This window comes from Gopherus evgoodei, chromosome 6, assembly GCF_007399415.2.
Source record: "Gopherus evgoodei ecotype Sinaloan lineage chromosome 6, rGopEvg1_v1.p, whole genome shotgun sequence".
Lineage (NCBI taxonomy): Eukaryota > Metazoa > Chordata > Testudines > Testudinidae > Gopherus > Gopherus evgoodei.
This window is the reverse complement of record NC_044327.1, coordinates 107,111,536-107,137,804: the sequence shown is the minus strand read 5'-3', so window position 1 is coordinate 107,137,804 and position 26,269 is coordinate 107,111,536. Positions and strand designations below refer to the sequence as shown.

The window sequence follows — 26,269 nt, the reverse complement described above, 5'->3', positions numbered from 1 at the left end:
TGAGGAGCTAGGACATGAGAGGACTATTTCTGGCCCCCATTGCTCTGTTCAGAACATAGAATCATAGACTATTAGGGTTAGAAGGGACCTCAGGTCATCTAGTCCAACCCCCTGCTCCAAGCAGGACCATCCGCAGATTTTTACCCCAGTTCCCTTAATGGCCCCCTCAGGGATTGAACTCACAACCCTGGGTTTAGTAGGCCAATGCTCAAACCCCTGAGCTATCCCTCCCCCTGCTCTTCTCACAATATGAAGCAAATAGCACTTTATGAACTGGGAGGCTCCCTCATCTGTCTCAAGTTCGGTTTTTCCTTTCTCCCTCTGCCTGGGTTGCTTATATTATGTATCATTTTCTTTTGCCTGGCTTCCTGGCATACAGCTGACTCTTACAGTTAATGTCACATGTATGACAGGACCTCATTTAACCAAATCATTTTGGGAACTTCCAAAATATTTAGAAAAATTGGGAAGGAAACCACTGCATCAGGCGCTAGTACTAGACTTTGGTTAACGTGGACTTTTGTGAATTGGGGTCCCATGTAATGGAATTACACTGTACTGGCCTGCGAAGGAAGGACCTGTGTCATCAGAGTTATACTATATAGAAAAACAATAGTTCTCTTTGTAATTGAGTGGGTAAGGGAAAAGCCTTATCAAGTGGGGAGGATAGGAAACCCAGGGAAAGGAAACTGCATTTCATCTTGACAGTCGCTTCTATGCATGAGGGTCCTGAAACACTACTTGCTCTCTGGATCAGCAAGACCTGGGGAAAGAGCTGATAAACAGGGAGCTTATCACTTTAAAACTTTCCTCAATCCGAATTTGAACAGTTGATAAAATGTCAGTTCAGAAAAGGAGCTCCTTTCCTTGACTCTTCCATGGTCACTAAACCCTTCTCCCCACAACCCAGCATTATATCTGTCCACGCATCTTTCCTCTCTGTGACCCAGGCCCATATCCCTTTGCAAGGCCATCAGCTTGCCTGTTTGAGGAAAGAGACCCTTTGTGTTTCCATCCCACAGTAGCCCCTTTCTGGGTTACACATTTGTGGGTTTCATCATTCAAATTGAAGGGACCGGAGTCATACTCTAGAAGGTGTATCCTCTCCTTGTTAACACCAGTACATAGCACCATGGGAAATGATCACACATTCAAGGTTAAGGACCCAATTGCTTCCCCTGATTTCAATGGGAGTTTTGCCATTGACTTATTGTAACAGGTTGAGGACCCAAGTTTTCGCAAAAGAGAAGTGGCAGCCAATGTGTCAGATGTATATCTATGGGTCTACATGTTTGCTACAAGCTCAGCAATCATCCCCCAGAAGAAAGTCAACAAACGCCTCACCATGCATTAGAATGACGACATTTGCAGTATTTCCACTTCCAATGGTTAATTTGTTGATAAAAATTTAGCAAATGCACAGGCAGCTGGAAGTTGGCATGCACATTGTCTGTTCGCACAACAGGTCTGTACTTTTAAAAAAATGTAGTCCTCAGCAATAAGACTACTTCTACAAGGCATTTCCTTGAGCCAACGCTTATTAACAATCATGGTTGTAGTATGAGGTTATCAAAAAATTAGGTATTAAATTCACCTTGTTATTAAAACTGGACTGCAATGTCATGCGAGAAACTGCTATACCCAGCTATCACAACTGGAGTCTAACTACTAGGAAACTACTTTAAAAGCCCTTTAAAAAAAGTATAATTGCAAAACAGACACTGATTTCTCTTCACTGAGCTCCTGTTTGGAAACACGAACTCTGGCAAGTCCAGATCAGCTTGCTTTTCAGGTTGAAATCTGCTTCATCGGGATGAGATTTGGTGAAACCTAGAAAAAAGGAGAGAGAAAAAAATAAGTTGGCAAACACGCAACAGTGCAAACTAGGTTATTGTAAGCATGCCCCCATCCCTTGGTTTCCAACTATGAAACACTGCAGCAGCAGAGACCCCATTACCGACTTGCTTTTAATCTATAAACACAGTAGAGATCATCCAGTGGTTATTGCACTGCCATTATAATATTAACACAAGACTGCCAAGGAATCCTTAGCTAATAAACCTCATTATCCTAAAATAGCTCAGCTTGTCCATCAATCCGCCTCAAACACCTGACAAAACAAAAGTGTCCTGTTGTAGGCCCATGTAGAACAATTCAAAGATTGGATTTAACAGAAATGATATCCGTGGCTGTGCAGCCAGTTTGAATGGGATGTAGTCAGGAAAGACAGAATATTTTCAGCTAGCATTAATACAGTGCAAGGTTATTTACACTTTCTTACCCTCCACTCCCCAACTTATTCCGTCACATGGATATTTTTATTTGACTGTTTTCTGTCATTCATTCCCAGCATATATGGTACTGTATAAAATTTAAAACCAAATTAGAATATAGACCGAGACAGAGCAGCCATCCTAGCAAAACAGAATGGGCAACAGAAAAATAACCCAAGAGGGAGAGCTGATGAAAAAAAGAATGAGTGTGTGGGATGGGAAGGAGGGGGAGGAAATTCGCTGGGGGTGGAGAGCTGAAATGCACAAATGACTGATCCAAATTAGTACGGCTAAAACTAAGCCCTGAGTACAGAGACAGAGGGACACTGCTGGATAGCCCCAGGAAGGGATCACCTTCTGCTCCCAGCCCCATGAAGAGCAAAGACAACCTGGATGACATCAGCTGCCTAGGATGAAAGAGAATACCTCCAGTACCTCAAGTCTAGAGAATTAATTGGTCTCCATAAAATCTCACCCACTGCATTTCTTCCGCCGCCTTATCCTACCCATTTCACACGGCTGAACATGTTCACACATTATGTCTTTGCAACCATTAGTGGCCTGTTGCTTTTAGAGGTGCAAGTCTTTATTTCCTACAGATAACGCCCAGTTGAATTTCTTGAATTATTCTTCCTTGAACCACAATAAATCATCATTTACATGCAGTCTCTTGTGGAAGTAGCAGCTGATAAACCAGGCTTGGTTCATGCAGAGTGTATTTATTGTGCTGAATGTTAATGAAACATCTTAGTGGAATGAGACACTGTACATTGATTTTTCAAAGCTCAGTGTAAAGTGGGATAATAAATTGCTACAAGTTTGTGCATTAAGCAGTGGGAGAAACTCCCTCAGTGTATGGACACCTTGGTACTGGTTCCAGGAGGTTCACATTTTCACATCTGAAAATGCATATGCACTGTATTTAGCAATTCTGCCAGCCTCGAGATGTACTTCACTCCATGAGTGGTTCCCACTGAAATAAATAAAAATACTTGAGGAGTAAGGAACTACGAACATGAGTGAGAATGGCAGACTCTAGCCCCGTATTTTTTGGCAACAGTGACAAAATCCAATTACAGTGAGTGGATATTGTCTGTCTGTTGTCATGGTTTTCAGTACCAGTGTGGCTTGGAATGTTTTACATTTGAATGAGCACATTACGTTAAATCTCTCATTTGTCTTTGCACATCTGACACTACAGCTGCCCCTTGTGTGCCCAGCATCCACTCCCTCCAAGGGTCTGATCCACTGCAAGTCAATGGGGTTGCATATTCTTAGCACTTTTCAGAATCAGGCCTAAATATAACTGCTGGCTATGAATAAATAAAATTAAACAAGCAGAAAAATGCTTGAGCAGCCCAAGGATGGTTTATGGTTTAAAATTAGGGAATCATCAAGTTTACAATGCAGACTCCCCATGGGTCTAAATCCCGATGGGATCCACTCAGTTCTATAGCCCTTTGAGGCAGATAAATACCTAGGTTACAGAGTGTGTCTTTCTATCTGTGGTGTATCTCAGAAGTCTACTTTGCTTGGACATGAAAAATCCCAGGGCAGCCAAAACTTTCTCCTTCCCACCTCCAAGGGTGTGATGTGAGTTGATTGTATGGTTGGGCAGCTATTCATTATATGCCTAAAAAGTCACTATATCATATTACCTAGAAATTACTTTACTTGCAGATAAAGGCATTAGTTAAACAGCATATTCTAGCCTCTTTGTACTAAACTCCCTTTGTCAATGTAAGTTCCAGGGTGGGAGAGAGGTGACAAGGAGAGAAAACACGCTTTGCATTTAAAACATTCTCCATCATATAAACAATCCATTGTTTTTATAAAAAGGAAATGCATCTCTATGAAATAAAACCAGATAAGTTGATATCATCCCATACTTCGCATTATTTTTCATTCATTGGCTCGAACTTTGGTTAAAAAGATACTGAACTGTCTAAGTAACAGCTACTTGATAGTCAAACGTGCATTTTTTTCTTGGTCTGAAAGCCACTGTTTTGAGCTCCATGTTAGCTTTTAATGTCTGTTTGAGCTTTCACAGGAAAACATTGAGCTTTCACAAGAAAAAAACAAGAACCTGAATTTTTATGTCGACAGACTTACCTTATCTATTTTTATAATGAAATACATCTACGAAAGAATGTTTCCTTATTCTGTTCTCTCATGGTCTCATCAAAGCTATAAACTAGTACAAGCCAAAAGAGATTACTCTGCCAAGCTGATCTACAAGCCAGGCGGTAGCAGATGTGATTTAAGTGTACAAGATAAGCCAATACATTGTCTTCACAGTCTAGTGAAATCCAGGGTGAATTGTTTATTTTTGATACAATGCCAGGTTCCTAATAAAGATTGGTGACTCTAAATCACTTGTCCCTTGGCATGTAGCTGCTGTGGATGTCCTTTAGGAGAGGCTTTTTCAAGCACGTAAACCGGCTTTGAAAATAACAATGTACAGCCAAATCTCTCTCAAAGAAACCGTAATATTTCTAAATGGTTTTCCTTGTATATTTTTCTTACAAGCAGCAGTATGGATCCAAAAGCATTTGCATTATGGGCAGCACCCTGTATGGCTCAGTATAAAATTAAGTACAAATTATGCAGTCATACATTAAACCTTAAATTGTAACAACCCCAAAAGACAGTTATTTTAGCTAACATTTTCTGAAGCCATTGAAAAATACTATCAACAGAAATGTTCAATTCCATAATCTATTTTCTTTAGTTCTATTCAAAATTGTACTCCTTCGCAGACAAAGATATAAGATGAGAGAATTCTTCTTTTCATTCCTATCGGCACAATGTCATTAAAGTCATTAAAAAACAACAACGAGGAGTCCTTGTGGCACCTTAGAGACTAACACATTTATTTGGGCATAAGCTTTTGTGGGCTAGAACCCATTTCATCAGATGCATGGAGTGGAAAATACAGGAGCAGGTCTATATGTATACATAGGACATGAAAAGATGGGAGTTGCCTTACTAAGTTGGGGGTTAGTCTAACGAGACAATTCAATTAACAGTAGAATACCAAGGGAGTAAAGTCATTGTTATTGCTCTGATGTAAACAACAGCATTTTGGTGTATAAGGAAAAGCATTCACAACACAGCTGTTCAGGTATTATTCCACCACAGAGTTCAGGGCTTGAGCTAGGTGAAATGTTTTTGATGAATAAACTATTTGCTGAAAAATGCAGTGTCACTTAGCTGGAAACTATTCACAGATTTGTGTAAAGTTCTCCGAATAGTTTCGACGGAACCCCAAAACCCAAAATGTTTCAGTAGCATTGAAATGAAATGTTTCATTTTGACCCAACCCGATATTTTGTTTCAATATTGGACATTTTGACAAAAGTGGACTAAGTTTACAAAACACTGGGTGGAGAGGAGGGGGGGCAAGACCCCTCCCTTATAACCTTTAGGCCAGTGGTAGGACCCTCACCTAGTATATGGGAGACCCAAGCTTCAAGTCCCTCCTCTGCCTGATGAGAAAGGTCTCCCAAGTTGAAGACAATGCCCCAAGCCACGGGGTTATGGGATATTCTGGAGTGACTCTCTCTCAATCTCTCCTCTTGAAGCTGTTCCAGTTTGTATAAACTATTAAGTAGGCTGTATCAACATTGCAAAACAATAACAACAAAAAAACCAAACAACCATGGCTGCGAGTTTCTCACCCCAGGTCAATTGATTTGGGCTCAAATTATGGGGCTAAAAATAGCAATATTGACATTCCCACCCGGGCTAGAGCCCTCCAACAAAGGAGGAGGGCCTCAGAACCTAGACTCTAGCCTGCGTGGGAATTTTTAGCCCCACAGCATGATCCCTGTGAGTGAGAGTCAGATGACCCAGGCTCTGAGTCTCTCTGCCATGCGTTGGGGTGTTTTTGTTTTTTTTTCCCTAATGTTTAAGACCCACTCCAATGACTGTGATCCATAAACTTGGGTCTGCCTTAATGAGTACCCTAGCCACCAGGCTATACAGTCATTCTCACTCTCTTCCCCTGGCCCAATGACTATCAGTTGTCATTATGAATGACTGCCATATGTGCTACTACAGTAGCTTCAGCCATTAGCTCTTTAAATGCCCATCACAAATGGCCCATAAAAATACATTAAATACTTTGTGGCATAACCCCCTTTTTAAACTTGCAAGATTAAAGCAGAGTGGGTAATGAATGCAAAAACAGATGAATCTAAAAAGTCAATTTTATATGCTTTAGCATTGACTTTACTGATTGCATGAGAGGCTCTCTGTGACTGAAGAAAAATAAATCCTGACATTATCAAAGTATGCAAAAAATCAATCCCTTTCCTTAAATCATTACTGGAAGGATGATCAAAACCAGTTATTTTGTGTAAAGTACTGCTGAATACAGATGGCTGTTTTAAAAGAGACATTTTAAAACACAAGGTTAATAGAGTAACTTCAGTAAGGTGTTATGTGGACAATGAATTACGCAGCCAAGTTGTTTTTATAGCCATGTGTTATACTCTGCCAGTTGCAGGTCATTTCAACATTAAAAATAGATTCAGCTAATTGGGAGGAATTCTATTTTTAGAAGTGGCCTGCCTCATACCTGCTTTAAAAAAATGCAGAACAATAAAACTAACACACAATACTTTGGCGCTATATAGCAAAACGTATTCCTACAGATGCAGATACTGAAGCTTATGAAGTCAAAATATCTGGCCTGCAATCTTACAATTCTCAGCCCCATCTGGCAAGGACTCCACAAGGGGTTGTTGTCCACATTAGTGTATCCCACTGTAGCACTGGAGTCATTTTTTCTTTATTATTTTGTATTTTAGTAGTACAGAATGCACAGTGTACTAGGTACCACTCTCACCTGAAGGACGGCATCTGTCCTCACTTTCCCTGCCCCGAAAGGCTTTACCAAATAAAAGGACAAGCACCACATTGTGGGTGTGTAAGGAGGATAGTGGCAGGATGCTACCCCAGAGCACCCCCTTGTGGCACAGCAGTGTCCTGTAGGCACACTTTCCTCAGCTCCCTTTAGTGGGGTTCAGAAATCAATTACTTGCCTCCACAATCTTTAAACAATATTTCCCTTCCCCTGGGATTCAAGGATTCTCAAACTGGGAGTCGTGAGGTTATTACATAGGGCGGTCATGAGCTGTCAGCCTCCACCCCATATCCCACTTTGTCTCTAGCATTTATAATGGTGCTAAATATATAAAAAAGTGTTTTTAATTTATAAAGGAGGGTGGTTGCACTCAGAGGCTTGCTAAGTGAAAGGGCTCACCAGTACAAAAGTTTGAGAACCACTGATCTAATTTATTTAGCTTAAACAACTTCCCTCAAAAAGCTCCCCTTTACGTTCAGGACTTGATATTTTTAGTCCTGGCCTTTTTGGTCTATAGATTCTTCCCTTATGTTCAGGGGACATGTTCCTAGCCTTCCTCTTTGGAGTTGGGGAGGGGGACTTTCTGTCAAACTTCTCCCTCCTTGGCACAGAAGACCCTTGTTGCACTGTGATCTTTACCTCAGGCCAACTGTGGCTTTCAATCAGCTTCTCCGCCAGTAGACCCCTTTGTCCCTTTTCTACCTGGACTGCGAGAGGTCAGCAAGTATCAACCTTCCACTGCTGGTGTCTCCAGGCTCTGAGAGAAGAGGCAGCACATACATAGCCCCCTTTCCCAGAGCTGGTGAGGGTTGGTTGGGAGAGAAGGGAGCCCTGCCCCACCCTTTCTACAAAAGCTCTTGTTATTGTCCCTTAAGGAAGAGCAGCACAGGTTGTCCCCAGACACAGACTGTTCCCTGGACCGCTTCTCTCTTCCCATAACTGTCTTTATCATTCTTCTAGATCCTTGAGTACCAGCCCATAAAGGGGCCACAGCATAGCACAGGGGTGGAAGGACCTGTAGGCTCTACTACTAATAAGCGGACAGATTACTTTTGTCACAAGAATATATTCAAAATATGTACAATTGTTATATGCACCATATACAGCATCTGTTTTATTAAACAGTCATCATTAGTTATACCCCCTCAAGTCTTTCCATCTTTAATTGGCCAATTTCACGTATGCACCACTGAAGAAGTGAGATTCTTGAGAAGCGATTTGACGGATGAGAGGGTAGCAGCCTTATGGATTAGTACAGAGAGAACGTTTCACACACAGGGCAATTTTAAACTGTGTGTTGGAAAATATAGTAAGAAAAATCAGTACACAAAAGGGGGCTGAGTGAGCTTATTTTTACACCATTGAACAGGCTCAAATATTCACCCGCCATCCTAGTGAAGCTGACCTATCCCCTTCAATGCATTAGCTCAGTTTCACTCCCCAATTGTCCTTGCCAATCCAGTTCCTCTCTCCAGTTCTTCTACCTGTCTCATCCAGTCCCCAATCCCAGGCCTAACACTTTCATTTGCTCTCACCTTAGTCAACCTACAACTTCCCTCCCTGCTCTCATGGCAAGCATCCATGATCTATACTTCAGTACCACCCTTTGCCCCGACAGTCACCCCCACACACGTTGAAAGGTGAAAGCTATTGGATTACAAAGAAAAAGGTTTTATGTGCTTTGCTTATCTGTTAAGATGGCGACTACATTTGTTCATATAACGACTTACTGTAAAGTCACAGCCAGTGCTTTTCTTGATTTCATCCAATGACAGTCCTTCCCAGATTTCAATCAGGGTCAGTCCCTTTTCTTTGTCCACATCAAACACAGCCTGTCAGATTCAAATAAAATATGAGTCATTTTTAGTGTAAGAAGGGATAATAAGGAAATGACTATTCATACAATAAAAATGGTGAGCTGAAATATGTACATTTCCACTGAAATGGTAACTAATTATGCTGTTATCTACATGTGTCAATTTTCTCATGTATAACTGTCCAGTAAATATCAGTGTAATATTCAATATCAGTGTAACAGGGCAGTTAATACTGTGAAAGTATGTATCTGTTATTCTTTGGATGAATTCAGCCCTCTTAGACAAATTGGTAGAGATGGGACCTACATCTTACCGGGCAATTCTGGCTGGATTTTATGCTTGCCTAGGAGGTGACAATTGGTGGTGGAAGAGGGGATTGCTTGCTTTCTTTGTTTTTTAGGTTAGGGTCGGAAGTGAAATACGTTTGATTGTTTGATGGGTCCATGGGCGATTTTCTCCTCTGTCAATTGCACCATCCAGTTTTGTCCAATTTGATTATTTTCAGACCAAGGCTGCCAATGAAGCAGAGGGTTTGTTTGTTTGTTTTACACAGAACATCCGGGGATAAAGTGGCAAAGCCTGTGTAAATGAGCAAGGCCAGCACCTTTTGAAGCTTTTTCTGGCACACTGGCTACTGCTTTGCACTTTTTGCTCACAGCACATTTAATAATAAATTAATAAATAAATAAATAAAGGATGTTTCTGTATTTCCACAAATGCAAAATACAGGTAATGTGGGATTTAATGGGTGCCTGTCAGATAGAGTTATACAGGTTGCATGCTAGTAGCCAATAAAACTCATAATATATCTAGACATTTTCCCAGAGAAAGTCAGTTGAAAAAGGTGATGGTTTAACCTGGAATCAAAGGGAAGTCACAGATCTGACACAGGAGTGGACTGAAGCTCAGACTGAACACTTAATTATCCTTCCCTGGGACATATCAGGCTATACATTTGATTTACAAGATTTACATCCCTAAATCTGAAAACAGAAACTGGGGGTAAGAAACACCTGCAGGCGTGTCTCATCTTATGCTGGGGTTATGTTCTGCTGTCAGCGCGTAAAGCAAAAAATGCGCATAGTCAAAATTACATTGAGTGTAATGGCGGGCGGAATCCCCCGCACTACAGGAACAGTATTTAAATTGTTTTTTTTCCTGTTTTTGCCAACCGCGCAAAGCTGAATTTGCGCATGTTAAACGCACGTAAGATGAGACTCGCCTGTACTTTAGGATGTTGGTTTGGAGATGGTTAGAGTTTCCAACTGAATTTAAGTGATAGTCTGGTATGTACATAAGAGCCATTTCTTATAGGAATATATGCTAGGTGCATATATGTACATAGGAGGATCTGACCAGGGCTTGGTCTTATAAAAATTTCTATAGGTTACTTGCTTTTTCCCAATCTTTGTTCAACTTTCCTTTTCAACTATACATTTGTATGTAGCCTGTTACCAGAGCCAGACTATAAATAAGTTTCACCTTTCATTTGTTTTCCTCTGCCTTGTGGAAAAAGATTTATTTAAGATAACAGTAATATGCTACTGCGGGAAAATGGCATCTAACATGACTGCTTTTGAAGCACACTACTTGGTAATCTCTGTGGGAGCCCTCTTATCATACTTTTAGCCCTCAAAATGTAAGCACTTATAATAAAATAAAGGTGGTTGCAGCAATAACTTAATTTCCTCAACCTCTATTGGAAAGGTCCACTGAACTACTTTGTGCAGCAAACTGACTGTTTGGGGCTCAGTTCTGCCTCCCTTACTCACAACTGAGCAGTCATTTACTTTACAAGTAGTCCCATGAGAGGCTGATAGCAGACACTATTCATAATTCTATCACAGGCATTTGAAACCAGAATGTGTCTGAAAACGTGGCCCAGTATGTTTGGGTGCTAAAGAACCACACTTTTCAAAGGTAAACTGAGACCCACCCAAACTCTTGAATCCACCTCCAATGGGATCTATCCTTTTCATCGTTAAGTGATGCTGCGTATCATTCATGCTTGCACTACAGTAAATTTAAATATGATTTGGTGGCACTTTCTACGGAGGAAAAAAAGACTGGAAAAGGACTAAAGAAATGTACTTTACCTTCTCCGTAATGATACGATTTACACATTGTTTCCCAGTAAGTGGCAAATTACATTTTTCCATAATTTTGTGGACGTTGCCCTGCATTTAACAATAGACAGACAAACATTAGCTTTCAAGAACCAATACGTCTTGTTCAGAATTCAGATAAGGACAAGAAAATAAGACACTTGAAGCATCACAGGCATAAAACACACACTGTACTGAGACTTCTAACACTGGAGTCCTTTCCTATGGCAGATTATACCTGATCCCAAACACTTAGTGCTAGAGCACATCTTGGATCATGCAGAGGAGTAAAAGGGAATAAGAACTTTACATCCTTGTGTAGGCTACACAGACCCCATGCCCAGTGTATTTCTACTTACTGCTTCCCTTCTCCTGGAGCAGAAGGGTGGGGAAGGGGTGGAGCCTTAGCCAATTAACACAGCTGAGCTGGTCTGGGGCTGTCCTAATTGGCTGCTGGAATAAGGGGAAGGCAGGGAGGGAACTATGCCTCAAAGAAATCTCTCTGGAGAACCATGCCTCCTGGGGTGGTGCAATGCATAGAGCTTGTCTTGCTTGGGCCTGTGCCTAAAAGCACAATCTAGCTCTTTATTATTCAGGTGAAAGCCCAAATAGTGGTTACTCACTTGGGAGTTCACGGAAACCATAGGGAACCTTCCATACCCATTCCTTTGTGCACGCTGCAGGGAACCAGCTCACTGACTCATTTTTGAGAGTTCAGACCACCACAAATAGGAAACCCAGGCTCAGCAAGCCTCATAGCTGCAGCTCTTTATTTCTACAGTCTCTGTTTTATTGGAAGGGTGAAAATTTGCAAGTATATCCACCAGTTATGGAGAAATTCTTAATTCCCATTTCACACTCCCAGTGATTCAGAGGTCTCTATAGTAATGTGACTGTACATCCCCATTTACTCAGGATTTGGCAGTGATCCCCAGACTAAACCAACCAGGAATGCATGAATTTTCCTTGTGAAAGTATCAGAGGGGTAGCCGTGTTAGTCTGGATCTGCAAAAGCAGCAAAGAATCCTGTGGCACCTTATAGACTAACAGACGTTTTGGAGCATGATATTTCGTGGGTGAATACCCACTTCGTCAGATGCATGCACAGGATTCTTTGCTGCCTTTGTGAAAGTGTCATTCTGCCACGTACTTCTGCTATGGCATTTTTCACCCCAACTCGTAAGGGCAAACCAAAGAGAAATTCCCATCTCCCACCCATCCTGTTGGCTTCCAGAATCAGCCCTATTGCAGAAAATAATTAAAGAAGGTCATTGAGGGCATGATATTTCTCTGACATGCTTATCAATGCACAGTACTTACAGAGAATCTGACGCACACACTGATTCCTGCCCTTAGGAGGCTATACCCACAGCCAGAAGTAGCTATTCATATTACCAAGTTCAGCCCCTGTACCCAACAGAGACTTCATGCTCACCTAGCACCCACCCCTTTCCCTGGGGCTACACACAGAAAAATCAAGAAATGATACCAGCTGGACACGACTGTATCATACAAAATCCACATGGTTTCTCTCTCAGCCTGTAAATATTATCAAAAGGAATCTATTTAATTTCCTTCAGTGACACTGTGTCAGCTGAACTATGAGACTTCCTATTAAATGAATGTAGGCAGAAACTGCTCTGAATGAACATAAAACGGATAGATCATTGCCCTTTGATTACTAGTTGTAAGTATTTTACAGTTATAGCAGTAAGCTTACACTCTGGTAATATACTCCTGTCATTTTATGTCAAATTATCAGTTTACTTTTATAAATTTCAAAGAAGAGCTAGAGTGCTGCAAGTCTAAATTAATCAGCTGACCTCTCTGATGAATTTTCTGAGTTTTACCACTGTCAGTTCTCTTTAAGTCTAGTATAGCTTGAGCAGCCATACCTCAGCAAAGTCAATTCCTGGATGCTGACAAAATGAGCAATCTGTGGGTTGTGAAAGAAATTTTTTCTGTGAGGAACTATTGCTTCATTCTAATTATATCAGCAAGATCCACATCTGGTATCAAGGCAACTACTCAGATAAAACTGGCTCAGTCTTAATGAAAATAATGACTTGAGACAGACAGCATTACTTGCAAATGATCAACTTATGTCGTACCTTTCTCAAGGACCTTCTGGCATTCTGTTCTCATAACAGCCAAGATTGATCTGCACTATTTTAAAAGATTTCTGTAACACAGCACGTACACCTTTAAGGTCATGTAATATCTCCTCTTGGTATCCTGTGGAGACTGAAATGTACAGGCTTGCAAAGGTGATAACTTGAAGAGAGCCTCAGTGACCCTGAGAGCAGATGCATTTCAGTTTCTTGAACAGTTCAGCTGAAGATTATTTTATCGCTGCTTATTATCTGAGCTGGCTTTTGGCACCCACACCCCTCCACCCATATCTGCAGGGCCACACCAGATTGAGAACTCAAATGGGACTGTGGGATCTGTTACTGTCTGTGTTTAAGAGGTGTTCATAGGGTAAAAGAGGCGTGTAAGTATGTGTATGTGTGTATGGTGGGAGGTAGAAATCCTAAATCTGGTTCAACCTGTGCTAAAAATTGTTTTTAAAGTAACACACTTTGTTATTTGAGAGTGAAAACATCATTAATCTACCATGATGCATCAAAATTAGAACTGTTCACAACGGGGAAGCGGATGACACAGGGTAATCGGATGAGCTTTTCAGCTCTCGATCACCTGTGTCAGTTGAACCCCCAGCCAACGGTGATTGAGATCAGTTACGATCTCTTTGTTCAGTGGTCTGCACTGGAGGTCTCCATCTAACTCTAACTTCACAAAGGCACCATTACAACATTGCTATATACATTTTTTTAACCATTCTAAGCAAAAAAGAGTCCTCATACCCATTCAGTTGTTGATCTAACTTGATTTTTATTACTCCTGGGCAGGGGCAGTTCACGTATCGCCAAACTGCCTAACACTGTATGTTCTGTGCCTGTTTGGTGGATAGATAAAACACCACTCTCTAGCAGTACTGCCTTCCTCGTCTTTACAAGCAAAAAACTCACTTGGAAAAAAAGATAAAAGAATTGCTGACAGCAGTTACTACCTAATCCAGCGGAGGGCAAACTATGGCCTGCAGGCTGGATCCAGCCCATCAGAGCTTTCAGTCTGGCCCACGGGATTGCCAGCCCTATGGTGCAGTGGGGCTAAAGCAGGCTCCCTGCCTGCCCTGGCCCCACGCCGCTCCTGGAAGCAGCCAGCAGACATCCCTGCGGCCTCTGGGAGAGGAGGATGGGCACAGGGCTCCGTGCACTGCCCTTGCTTGCAGGCACCGCAACCCGCAGCTCCCATTGGCCGGGAACAGAGGCCCATGGGAGCTTCAGCGGTGGTACCCACAGGTGAGGGCAGCATGCAGCGGAGCTGACTGCCCCACCCCACCCCACCCCACCAAGCCACTGCCAGACATTCTTCTGGGAGTGGCACAGGGCCAGGGCAGGCAAGGAATCTGCCTTAGTCCTGCTGTGCGCTGCTGCCACCCTGGAGATGCTTGAGGTAAGTGGCGCCGGGCCGGAGCCCACAGGCTGAACCCCTCCTGCACCCTTCATTCCAGCCCCCTGCCCTGAACCCCCTGATCCTCTGCCTTGAGCCCCATGCCGCACCCCCTCCTGCACCCCAACCCCCTGCCCTGAGCCCCCTCCCATATGTCGCACCCCCTCCTGCATCCCAACCCTCTACCCTGACTCCATTTCCCCACCCAGATGTGGTCCTCGGGCCAAAAAGTTTTGCCCACCCCTGACCTAATGAAACAGTAAAACAATGTTCTCAATCTTTTAAATATATGCCCTGATACTGTAAATCAGAGCCCATAAGTAGACAACCGCTAGCATTCAAGCACTTTTCAAAGTTTAAAGGAAGACGTACAAATGAACAATGGAAGTGCTGGTTGCACCTTCATAATTAACATTGAGTTCTATCTTGCACTTAGTTCAGGGATTCAATCTCTTTGTATGAAAAATACAGCATATTGTCTTCAGAAGTACAGCACTTACTCCTGAGTACAGAACAAATTTTCTGAGAATTTAAAAGTGTATCATAACAACCTGGAGGTTTTGTGAGTCATCACTGTAGCTGAAGATGTAAAAAAAAAATTAAACTGGTTATAAGATAAACAGTTTCAAGACTGGGCTAAATTCATTATCAGGGCTATCAAAATGTATCAACCATAGAACGTGCGGAGGAGTAAAAGATATTAGCAAGGCAATGATAAGCCAAAACCACCACACACTGCATCTAAATACCCTTGAATTTTGGGAAAGTTCAGACCCAGATGTGAACTCTTGGGCTGATTTCCAGTATTAAATGTTTGCCACTTCTTCTTTCAAACAGAAATGGAAGAGACTATAGAACTAAAAATGATAGCTTCAACTGAAAAATAACTGGATCATCCTGACTTATACCACAATACAAAATGATGGTTTCCAAAATCTCCAGAATAAGTGGTGTGGCAGAACTGAGATGACATCCTATTCATCCTAAACTTGCACTTATCACAGAGAGTTCAAACAGCACTCAAGTTATGGTACGGGTAAGTGTGAAGAAAACTACTCTGGTGTTCATGAAGCCTGATAATGCCCAAATTCAATATTCTTTGCCAATGCTGAAGTTACGTTGACAATTCTTGACACTGCAGTGACCTTGGCTGGTATCTAGTTCCTTCACCCTCTAGCTTTTCCCACATGTGGTATTTCTTCTGTTTTTTCCTCCACTACTGGCATTCACAGACATTTCAGAAGCCTTGGAGGATCTGATGTCAATCATTCCTTTCGGCTGCAGCTAGATGTCATTCCTCTCTCCTCTGTAGCCTTTCGCTACACTTCAATGTCTTACATCTTGATTTCTGTTAATCCATCATCAGATCCTAACCCTTTCAGTGAATTATCTTATTACTGTTGTTTATTTGCAGAGCAACAAGGTAAGACACAGAGATATCTGCTCTGAAGACGCTGCAATCTGAACAGACAACATACAAACCAGTGATGTCTTTGACTGTCTCTAAACCATCGACTTCTAATCAGTGCAGGTTTGTAATAAAATCCTCTTTTCCAAGAGGATGGCTAATGGGTATTCATATATTTGTTTCAGTTGGCAGGAATGTTGGGTTCTGAGAGGGATGAAGGAGCACTTCTCTAACGAGTTTGAGGTACTTCTTAGATGCAGATGAAACAACAATTTGCTCTCAGAGAGAAACTCTTTTGGGTATAGGAATAAGTAGGATGAACAGAAAATCTGCTCTGGCAGAAATAGCTATCCCAAGGGAATGCTACTTGCTTCAGAAGTGGTGTTACTGGTGAGGGTTGTGTGTGTTTGTGGTTTTTGACAGAGCATCTAAAAGTCATAACAGCAGCTTTCTATTTTTGAGTTTTAGATTTATATATTTGCAATTTCTTCACTCTTGGAGCAGCAAGAACGAGCAGTATTAAGAACCAAAAGAGAGGGACAAGCTTCTAAAACGTAAGCTCTCCAGGGAGAGCAAAATTCTCAATTTAAAAATAAATTAGTTTGTGGGAATGCCATTATTCCTGCCAGTCTCAAAAAATGACAAGTAGATAATCACATAGTATGTTATATGAGCTGCACATCTACCATACATTTCCATTATACAGTACAATAAACCATTCAAAGAGAAGATGATAATTATAGACAACAATCAATGAAAATAAAGGTTTTTGGTGTCAGTCTTAACGTCTTTTCTCAGAGAAGATAAAGAAAGACCTGGAGTGGTAGCCCACTAACATCAGCCTCTGAGACCACATATTTGCTAAAAAATGAAGAACGTACTTGACTTTTGGTAATACTTTCCCACAGAAAGCAGAGACAAAATAAATAATTCAGGGATTTCCAAAACAGGCTCCCCAGAAGAAATGCACATAAGACATTTCTTGTACCTAAAAGCCAAAATTATACATACATGCACCAGGGCCAGCCTTAGGGAAAATGATGCCCTAGGGGAGCTTGCTGCCTGCCCCCAAGACACCTTCCCTGAGGAAGAGCTCGTTCTTTGAGTGGGGCAGATCAGTGAAGTGAGCCCAGGTGGCCTGTTCCCTGCCCAGGCTTCCCAAACAGCGGGCGAGCACTCAGCAGGCAGAGCACCAGCAGGTGGAGGGGCAGTAGCACTGCAGGTGCTGTGCTGCCAGGAGGGCGGAGAGGGGTCGTGTCTGAGCACCTGGCTCCCACTCCACTGTAGGAATATTAAAGAAGGTACTAACAGTGATTCCCTCAAGTGACAGTGACCACCCCCCCTCAGTTTTACCAAGTGCAGAGGTTTTTTAGTTCTTCTGTTGAGGCTTGTGGGCTTTTGCTTGCAGAAAACACTGATTGTATCTGTCCTGTGAAAGATACTTTATTACTATGTAAAACTTACAAACAAGTTAATTGACTTTGTTCTTGAAGTAAAGACTATGCTAGCCTTAAGCTGTAATTGATACAATGTAAACAAACAGACTTCCACCCTTTGTGATTACAGGGCCGGGAATCTCATAGGAATTAACACACACCCCAAAAGTGGTGGAGACAGTAAATTAAAATATGGTTAAGATATGGAATGTATGTTGATGAATGTTTGATGTAGGTGAATGGTTAGGGAGGTGCCAGCCTGGAAAGGATTCATCGGCCGAAAAATATGTCAAGTGGACCACCAGACAACCCTCGGAGGGTAAACTGGGATTCACCCCAAACACCTGGAAGGAATGTGCCACTTCAGACAGTGTGGAGCCACCAGGAATGTGCCATCTGCTAACTGAGCCAACAACAGCAGGATGAAACGGTTCCCATAGACTAACATAGGAATTAATACTTCTAAAAATGGACTCTAAAAAACTGAGGATTTTAAGTCCCTGGTTCTGCTGCCAACCTCCAGGAGCATCAGGTGCATCTGACACAGACTCGGCTCCATCCTCATGACCAAGATACCTGGCCAGTAACTTGGCATGAGCAACTTCTAGGATGGTAACTATAACACCTATACAGAACCTGAATGAATAATTGTGTATGTGTGTATAAAAAATAAGTAGTGATAGGAATAAGTAGTTAAAACAACATTGTTTGCTTTTATCTTTTGCTTTATTATTATACAATAAATGTGGCATCTTTGCCTTATCTATCTCAATCAGATCCTGCTGGTTTTTATTATATCGGTATAACATTTTGGTGGAGAATATCAAAAAGGGGATTATTGGTAGAGAGGCCTCAGGTATTGTAAACATTAGTGTGCGCACAGCTGGCTCTATAAGAGAGAGGTTCTATTTTTGGTTAACCAAAGCCTACTGACCTCCAGAGGGTAAAGGCTTCATAAAAGAGCTCACAGAAACTTTAAGCTACAATTAATCATATCCAAAGTGTTCACTGAGAAATCAGAGGTAACAAAAGCCTATAGGGCAAGGTACAGCTGCTCGCTCAATGAGATCAGGGGTAGCAGGATATAATAATTTAGGCTGTGTCACTCACTGCAAGGGTTCAGGGGTGATGAAGGAAACTATACATGTGCTAAAAATGTTTAAGTAAGAACAAGGAAGAACAGTCTCAGGGTACGTCTACACTACGGGATTATTCCGATTTTACATAAACTGGTTTTGTAAAACAGATTGTATAAAGTCGAGTACACGCGGCCACACTACGCACATTAATTCGGCGGTGTGCGTCCATGGTCCGAGGCTAGTGTCTATTTCCGGAGCGTTGCACTGTGGGTAGCTATTCTGTAGCTATCCCATAGTTCCCGCAGTCTCCCCCGCCCCTTAGAATTCTGGGTTGAGATCCCAGTGCTTGATGGGGCAAAAATCATTGTCGCGGGTGGTTCTGGGTAAATGTCGTCACTCATTCCTTCCTCCAGGAAAACAACGGCAGACAGTCATTTTGTGCCCTTTTTCCCTGGATTGCCCTGGCAGACGCCATAGCACAGCAACCATGGAGCTCGTTCAGCTTTTTTTTTTTTTTTTTTTTTTTTACTGTCACCGTATGTGTACTGGATGCCGCTAACATAGGCGTTACTGCAGCGCTACACAGCAGCATTCGTTTGCTTTTGCATGATAGAGACAGTTATCAGTCGTTCTGTACCGTCTGCTGCCATTGTAAATTGGCAGTAAGATGACTTATCTGTCGTTCTGTACTGTCTGCTGCTATCATGGGTGCCACTGGCTGAGGTTGGCCGGGGGCGCAAAGGCAAAACTGGGAATGACTCCCCGAGTCAATCCCTCCTTTATGGTTTCTAAAAATAGAGTCAGTCCTGCCTAGAATATGGGGCAAGTGTACTAGAGAACCAGTGTATCAGAGAGCACAGCTGCTCCATGTCAGATCCCACAGAAATGATGAGCTACATGCCATTCACGGGGGGTGCCCCTGCAACAACCCCACCCATTGCTTCCCTCCTCTCCCAACCTTCCTGGGCTACCGTGGCAGTGTCCCCCCCATTTGTGTCAGGAAGTTATAAAGAATGCAGGAATAACAAACAGTGACTTGTTAGTGAGATAAAATGAGGGGGAGGCAGCCTCCCGGTACTATGACAGTCCAGGCAGGACATTAAGCAGTGCAGAGGAGAGGAGCCCAGCATACTGCTGCTATGATAGTCCAGGCAGTACAGAATCTTTTCTTTACATAGGAAAGGGAAGGGGCTCATGGAGCTCAGCCCCCAGTTGCTATGATGAGGACGGTTACTAGCCGTTCTGTACCATCTACTGAGAATGACCAGGAATCATTCCTATTTTTACCCAGGCGCTCCTGGCCAGCCTTACCTGAGGCCAGCCAGGAGCACTCACGGGCTGATGACAAGGACGGCTAGCAGTCCTACTGTACCATCTGCCACCAGGGGGGGAGAGGAGAGGATACTGCTCTTCACTGCCACTGCATCGCGTCTACCAGCAGCATTCAGTAGACATAGGGTGACATTGAAAGAAGTCAAGAAACGATTTATTTCCCTTTTCTTTCACGTGGGAGAGAGGGAGTAAATTGACGAGCTATACCCTGAACCACGCCGGACAATGTGTTTGAACCTACAGGCATCGGGAGCTCAGCCAAGAATGTAAATATTTTTCAGAGACTGCTGTGGACTGTGGGATAGCTGGAGTCCTCAGTACCCCCTCCCTCCCTCCATGAGCGTCCATTTGATTCTTTGGCTTCCCATTACGCTTGTCACGCAGCACTGTGTAGCCTGGAGATTTTTTTCAAACGCTTTGGCATTTCGTCTTCTGTAACAGAGCTCTGATAGAACAGATTTGTCTCCCCATACAGCGATCAGGATAAGACGGTTACTCACCTTTGTAACTGTTGTTCTTCGAGATGTGTTGCTCACATCCATTCCAGTTAGGTGTGCGCGCCGCGCGTGCACGTTCGTCGGAAACTTTTTACCCTAGCAACTCCAGTGGGCCGGCAGGTCGCCCCCTGGAGTGGCGCCGCCATGGCGCCCAATATATATCCCTGCCGGCCCGCCCGCTCCTCAGTTCCTTCTTGCCGGCTACTCCGACAGTGGGGAAGGAGGGCGGGTGTGGAATGGATGTGAGCAACACATCTCGAAGAACAACAGTTACAAAGGTGAGTAACCGTCTTTTCTTCTTCGAGTGATTGCTCACATCCATTCCAGTTAGGTGACTCCCAAGCCATACCTAGGCGGTGGGGTCAGAGTGAGAAGTCGCGGCATGGAGCACTGCAGTTCCGAAGGCCGCATCCTCTCTCGACTGCTGGACCAGGGCGTAGTGGGAAGCAAAGGTGTGGACCGATGACCAGGTCGCTGCCCGACAGATTTCCTGGATGGGCACACGGGCCAGGAAAGCCAGCGACGACGCCTGCGCCCTGGTAGAATGCGCAGTCACACGGCCCGTAGGGACATGGGCCAAGTCATAACAGGTCCTGATACAGGACGTAACCCACGAGGATAACCTCTGGGAGGAGATAGGAAGCCCTTTCATACGGTCCGCTACCGCCACGAAAAGCTGGGGGGATTTGCGGAAGGGTTTGGTCCTCTCTATGTAGAACGCGAGAGCTCTACGGACATCCAGCGAGTGGAGCTGCTGCTCCCTGCCTGAGGAGTGAGGTTTTGGGAAAAAAACCGGGAGGAAAATCTCTTGGTTGACGTGGAAGGCTGAGACCACCTTGGGTAGAAAGGCAGGGTGTGGTCTAAGCTGCACCTTGTCTTTGTGGAAGACCGTGTATGGGGGGTCCACCACAAGGGCTCGGAGTTCCGACACCCGTCTAGCTGAGGTGATAGCTACTAGAAAGGCAGCCTTCCAAGAGAGGTAAAGCAGGGAGCAAGTAGCTAACGGCTCAAAGGGGGGCCCCATGAGCCGGGACAACACCAGGTTAAGATCCCAGGTTGGAGCAGGGGGACGGACGTTAGGGAATAACCGTTCCAGCCCCTTAAGGAATCTCGACACCGTCGGGTGAGAAAAAACGGAGCGACCGTCCGCACCCGGGTGAAAGGTGGAGATAGCTGCCAGATGGACTCGCAACGACGATAAGGCCAGACCATGTTCTTTGAGGGACCAAACATAATCTAAGATTTCGGATACCGAAACTTCCATAGGGCGGAGATTTCTCTCTACGCACCAACAGGAGAAGCGTTTCCATTTTGCCGAATATGTGGCTCTTGTGGATGGTTTCCTGCTGCTCAAGAGCACCTCTCTCACAGGCGTGGAGCAGCGCAGCTCGGAACCAGTTAGCCACGCAGGAGCCACGCCGCTAGGTGCAGCGACTGCAGGTCTGGGTGACAGAGGGACCCGTGGTCCTGGGTAATCAGGTCCGGATGAAGGGGCAGGGGAACTGGGTCGGCTACGGCCAAGTCTAGCAGCATGGTGTACCAGTGCTGTCTGGGCCATGCCGGGGCCACCATGATCACACGAGCCCTGTCTCTGCGCACCTTCAGGAGGACCTTGTGAACCAGAGGGAACGGAGGAAACGCATAGTACAGGTGGGTCGACCACTGGATGAGGAAGGCATCCGCTATCGACCCCGGCTCCCTGCCCTGAAAGGAGCAGAACGCTTGGCACTTCCTGTTCCCCTTGGACGCAAAGAGGTCCACCCGGGGATAACCCCACCTCCGGAAAATGGAGAGAGCGACGTCCGGTCGAAGGGACCACTCGTGTGACAGGAAGGATCTGCTCAATCGATCCGCCAGCGTGTTCCGTACTCCGGGAAGGAAGGAAGCCCTGAGGTGAATGGAGTGGGCTACGCAAAAGTCCCAGAGTCGTATCGCCTCGAGGCACAGGGAGGAGGACCTGGTGCCGCCCTGCTTGTTGATATAATACATGGTCGTCGTGTTGTCCGTGAACACGGCTACACAACGACCCTGAAGCTGATGACAAAACGTTTGGCAAGCAAGGCGGACCGCTCTCAACTCCCTCATGTTGATATGTAGCCCCACCTCCTCCTGGGACCATAGGCCCTGCGTCCGCAGGGTCCCTAGGTGGGCCCCCCAGCCTAGATCTGAGGCATCCGTTGTCAGGGATACCGAGGGCTGAGACGGGTGAAAGGGAAGACCCGCACACAATACGGACTGGTCCACCCACCAGCCGAGGGAATCTAAGACCTTCTGGGGGACTGTGATTAACATGTCTAGCGGTTGCCTTGGTCTGTAATGACTGATAAGCCACAGCTGGAGAGGCCTCATGCGGAGCCGAGCGTAGTCGGTCACAAAAGTGCACGCCGCCATGTGGCCTAACAGGGTTAGACATGTCCTCACTGACGTCAACGGGGCTGACCGCAAGCGTTGAACGATCGCCGCCATGGTCTGGAACCGCTGCCGAGGCAGCGAGGCCCTGCCCACAGTGGCGTCCAGGACGGCCCCGATAAATTCCACCTTCTGAGTGGGCCTCAGGGTGGACTTGTCTGTGTTTATCAAGAGGCCCAGACTCGCAAACATGCCGGTGATCACGCGGACATGGCTGTACACCTGCTGTTCCGACGTGCCCCGAATCAACCAATCGTCCAGATAAGGGAACACGTGGACACGGTTGCGCCGAAGATGCGCCACGACAACTGCCATGCATTTTGTAAACACCCTCGGGGCCGTGGACAGGCCAAACGGGAGGACCGCAAATTGATAATGACGAGCCCCCACAACGAAGCGGAGGAAGCGTCTGTGGCGTGGCCAAATGGCAACGTGGAAATACGCGTCCTGCATGTCGAGGGCGGCGTACCAGTCTCCCGGATCCAGGGATGGAATAATGGTCCCCAGGGATACCATGCGGAACTTCAACTTCACGAGGTATTTGTTGAGTTCTCGCAGGTCGAGGATAGGCCTGAGGCCCCCCTTGGCCTTGGGGATCAGAAAATAGCGGGAATAAAACCCCTTGCCTTTCTCGTTTTCGGGAACCGCCTCTATAGCTCCTTTGCTGAGGAGCGTCCGCACCTCCTGCCGAAGGAATTGCTCGTGAGAGGGGTCCCTGAAGAGGGACGAGGAAGGAGGGCGGGAAGGAGGGAACGAAACAAACTGCAGGCGGTACCCCGTCTGCACCACGCTCAAGACCCAGCGGTCCGATGTTATTTGGGACCACGCCGGGAGGAAAAACAAAAGGCGGTTGGAAAACGGAGGGGAAGGATCCGTAGGGGAAACTGTTACTGCGCCCTCGAGCGCACCTTCAAAATGAAGGCTTAGGACCAGGCGGGGGTTTTGAGGAGCCTTGGTTCTGCCCCCCTTGGTTCCCCGACTGCCTGCGCCTCCCGTTCCTGCCGCGGCGCCTGTAAGGGTCCTGCCGCTGGCGGAACTGGGAAAACGGCCGACGGTGCTGCTGTTGCTGCGGCCTAAAGGGTCTACGCTGTGTCACGGGGGTGTGCATCCCGAGGGACCGCGCAATGACCCGGTTGTCCTTTAAACTCTTAAGTCTGGGGTCTGTCTTATCGGAAAACAGACCCCGGCCTTCGAAAGAAAGGTCCTGTATCGTGTGCTGGAGCTCTGGCGGAAGGCCGGAAACCTGCAGCCAGGAGATGCGACGCATCGTAACTCCTGACGCGAGGGTACGGGCAGCCGAGTCCGCAGCGTCCAAGGAGGCTTGCAAGGCCGTGCGCGCGACCTTCTTGCCTTCGTCCAAGATGGCCGTGAACTCTTGGCGAGCATCCTGTGGCAGCAGCTCCTTAAATTTGTCCACTGCCACCCAGGAGTTAAAGGCGTATCTGCTCAGCAGGGCCTGTTGGTTAGAGACCCTGAGCTGCAGCGCCCCAGCCGAATACACCTTACGGCCAAGGAGGTCCATCCGCCTGGCTTCTCTGGATTTGGGGGCCGGAGCCTCCTGGCCGTGACGCTCCCTATCGTTCACCGATTGCACTACCAGTGAACCGGGAGTCGGGTGAACATGTAAATATTCGTACCCCTTAGAAGGGGCCATGTACTTCCTCTCGACTCCTTTCGCTGTCGGAGGGATGGAGGCCGGGGACTGCCAGATAGTATTGGCATTGGCCTGAATGGTCCGTATAAACGGCAGGGCGACCCTGGTGGGAGCATCGGAAGAGAGGATGGTAACAATTGGGTCCTCTATCTCCGAGACCTCCTCTGCCTGCAGACTCAGGTTTTGAGCCAATCGCCTGAGGAGGTCCTGGTGCGCCCTGAGATCCAGCGGGGGGGGACTGTTGGAGGAGGTACCCGCCACCGCCTCATCCGGGGAGGAGGATGATGAGACCCCAGGCACAACAGTGTCCAACTGAGGGTCTTCCTCAGCCCTCGCCTCTGTCTCCGGAGCCGCAGCGGAGTCCTGCTGTTTGGACCCTTCGTCCCCTTCCGGGGAGGGAGGGGGGCGAGACAAAGAGGCTTCAGGGGCCCTACGCTCCGCAGTCGCCGGCCTAGCAGGGAGCTGCTGGGGGCCCTGGGCCTGATGGTACGCCCAGGGTGTCCAGAATCCCCACTGTGGGGGGCCTTGGTCCTGCAGCGGCGGATCAGCAAACAGCGCCGCCTGCCGGTCGGTGCCCAGCGCATAGCCGCTGTCCGTCTGGGAGGACACGGACGGCTGCCTGGAGGGCCACGGCGGGGCCGACCCTGGATGGTACGGGTCTGCGCGGGCCGGCACGGAGGATCGTCTCGGTGCCGGGGACCGGTGCCGGGAGTCATAACGGTGCCGGGACCGGGACCGGGATCTGTCACGGTGCCGGGCGCTGCTTCGGGACCGGGATCTGTCACGGTGCCGGGCGCTGCTTCGGGACCGGGATCTGTCACGGTGCCGGGCGCTGCTTCGGGACCGGGATCTGTCACGGTGCCGGGCGCCGCTTCGGTGCCGGGACCTACTACCAGCTCGGTGCCGGGAGATCGACCGGGACCGGGACCTGCCACCAGCTCGGTGCCGGGAGGTCGAGCGAGATCGGGACCGGGACCTGCCACCAGCTCGGTGCCGGGAGGTCGACCGGTGCGGCGAGTAGCGTCGGGACCTGCTCCTGGAGTCGCGGTGCCGGTGTCGACTGGAGCCTGACCGCGACCGTCTCGATGCCGACCGGTGCCGCGAGTGCGACCGGTACCGCTGAGGGGAGCGGTGCCGGGACTGCGAGCGGCGTCGGGATCTGGAGCGCCCAAGACGTCGGGGCCTGGATGGCGAACGACTGTCCGTGGGCGGTGCCGACATCATGGGCTTGCCTCTGGACGTGACCCGCACCGGAGGAACCGGGGGGTGGCAGCCGAGTAGGCTCCGTCAGGGCAATAAGGTCCCGAGCCGAGGCGAAGGTCTCCGGTGTGGATGGGACCATTATCTCAACCCCAGATCTCATGGGGGAGCTCGGCGGCACCGGACTCAACAGACCCGCCGGGCCCGGAGTCAACGGTGCTGACGGTGCCGGCGGCGCCGCGGCCGATGTCGAGGCCGGGCGTTCAAGCCGGGTCTGCCTGGCCGGAGTATTAGACTTCGACGGCCTAGGCACTGATTCCGGTGCCGGAGAAGGTCGGTGCCGAGGAGTCTTCTCGGTGCCGGAGCGATCCGGTGCCGGTGCCGAAACCACGGTCTGCGAAGTCGACGGGTCAAGTGCCGCCTCCATTAGGAGAGTTCGGAGCCTCTGATCCCTCTCCTTTTTTGTCCTCGGCTTAAAAGCCTTACAGATGCGGCACTTGTCAGATCTGTGCGATTCCCCGAGGCACTTCAGGCACGCTTCGTGGGGATCGCTGGTAGGCATGGGCTTCTTGCAGGCCGCACACTGCTTGAAGCCTGGCGAAACAGGCATGAGCCTGGCGCCCGGTGCCGGGAAGGGCTAAGCCCCCGGCAAGAAACTACTTAACAGCTATTT

The 26,269-nt window shown here is 46.7% G+C and overlaps 1 protein-coding gene across 1 annotated transcript in view; it reads right to left on the bottom strand.

The window, feature by feature from the left end:
• Nucleotides 1-229: 229 nt before the first annotated feature.
• The window catches only part of OXCT1 (3-oxoacid CoA-transferase 1), a 146,215-nt gene continuing 120,175 nt past the window's right edge, over nt 230-26,269 (bottom strand). Inside the window, exons 15-17 of the mRNA XM_030565871.1 lie at nt 11,057-11,137; nt 8,874-8,975; nt 230-1,830 (exon numbers count right to left, since the gene is read on the bottom strand). Coding sequence (XP_030421731.1) covers nt 1,789-1,830; nt 8,874-8,975; nt 11,057-11,137 — 225 coding nt within the window. The 3' untranslated portion in view covers nt 230-1,788. The remainder of the gene's footprint in view (nt 1,831-8,873; nt 8,976-11,056; nt 11,138-26,269) is intronic.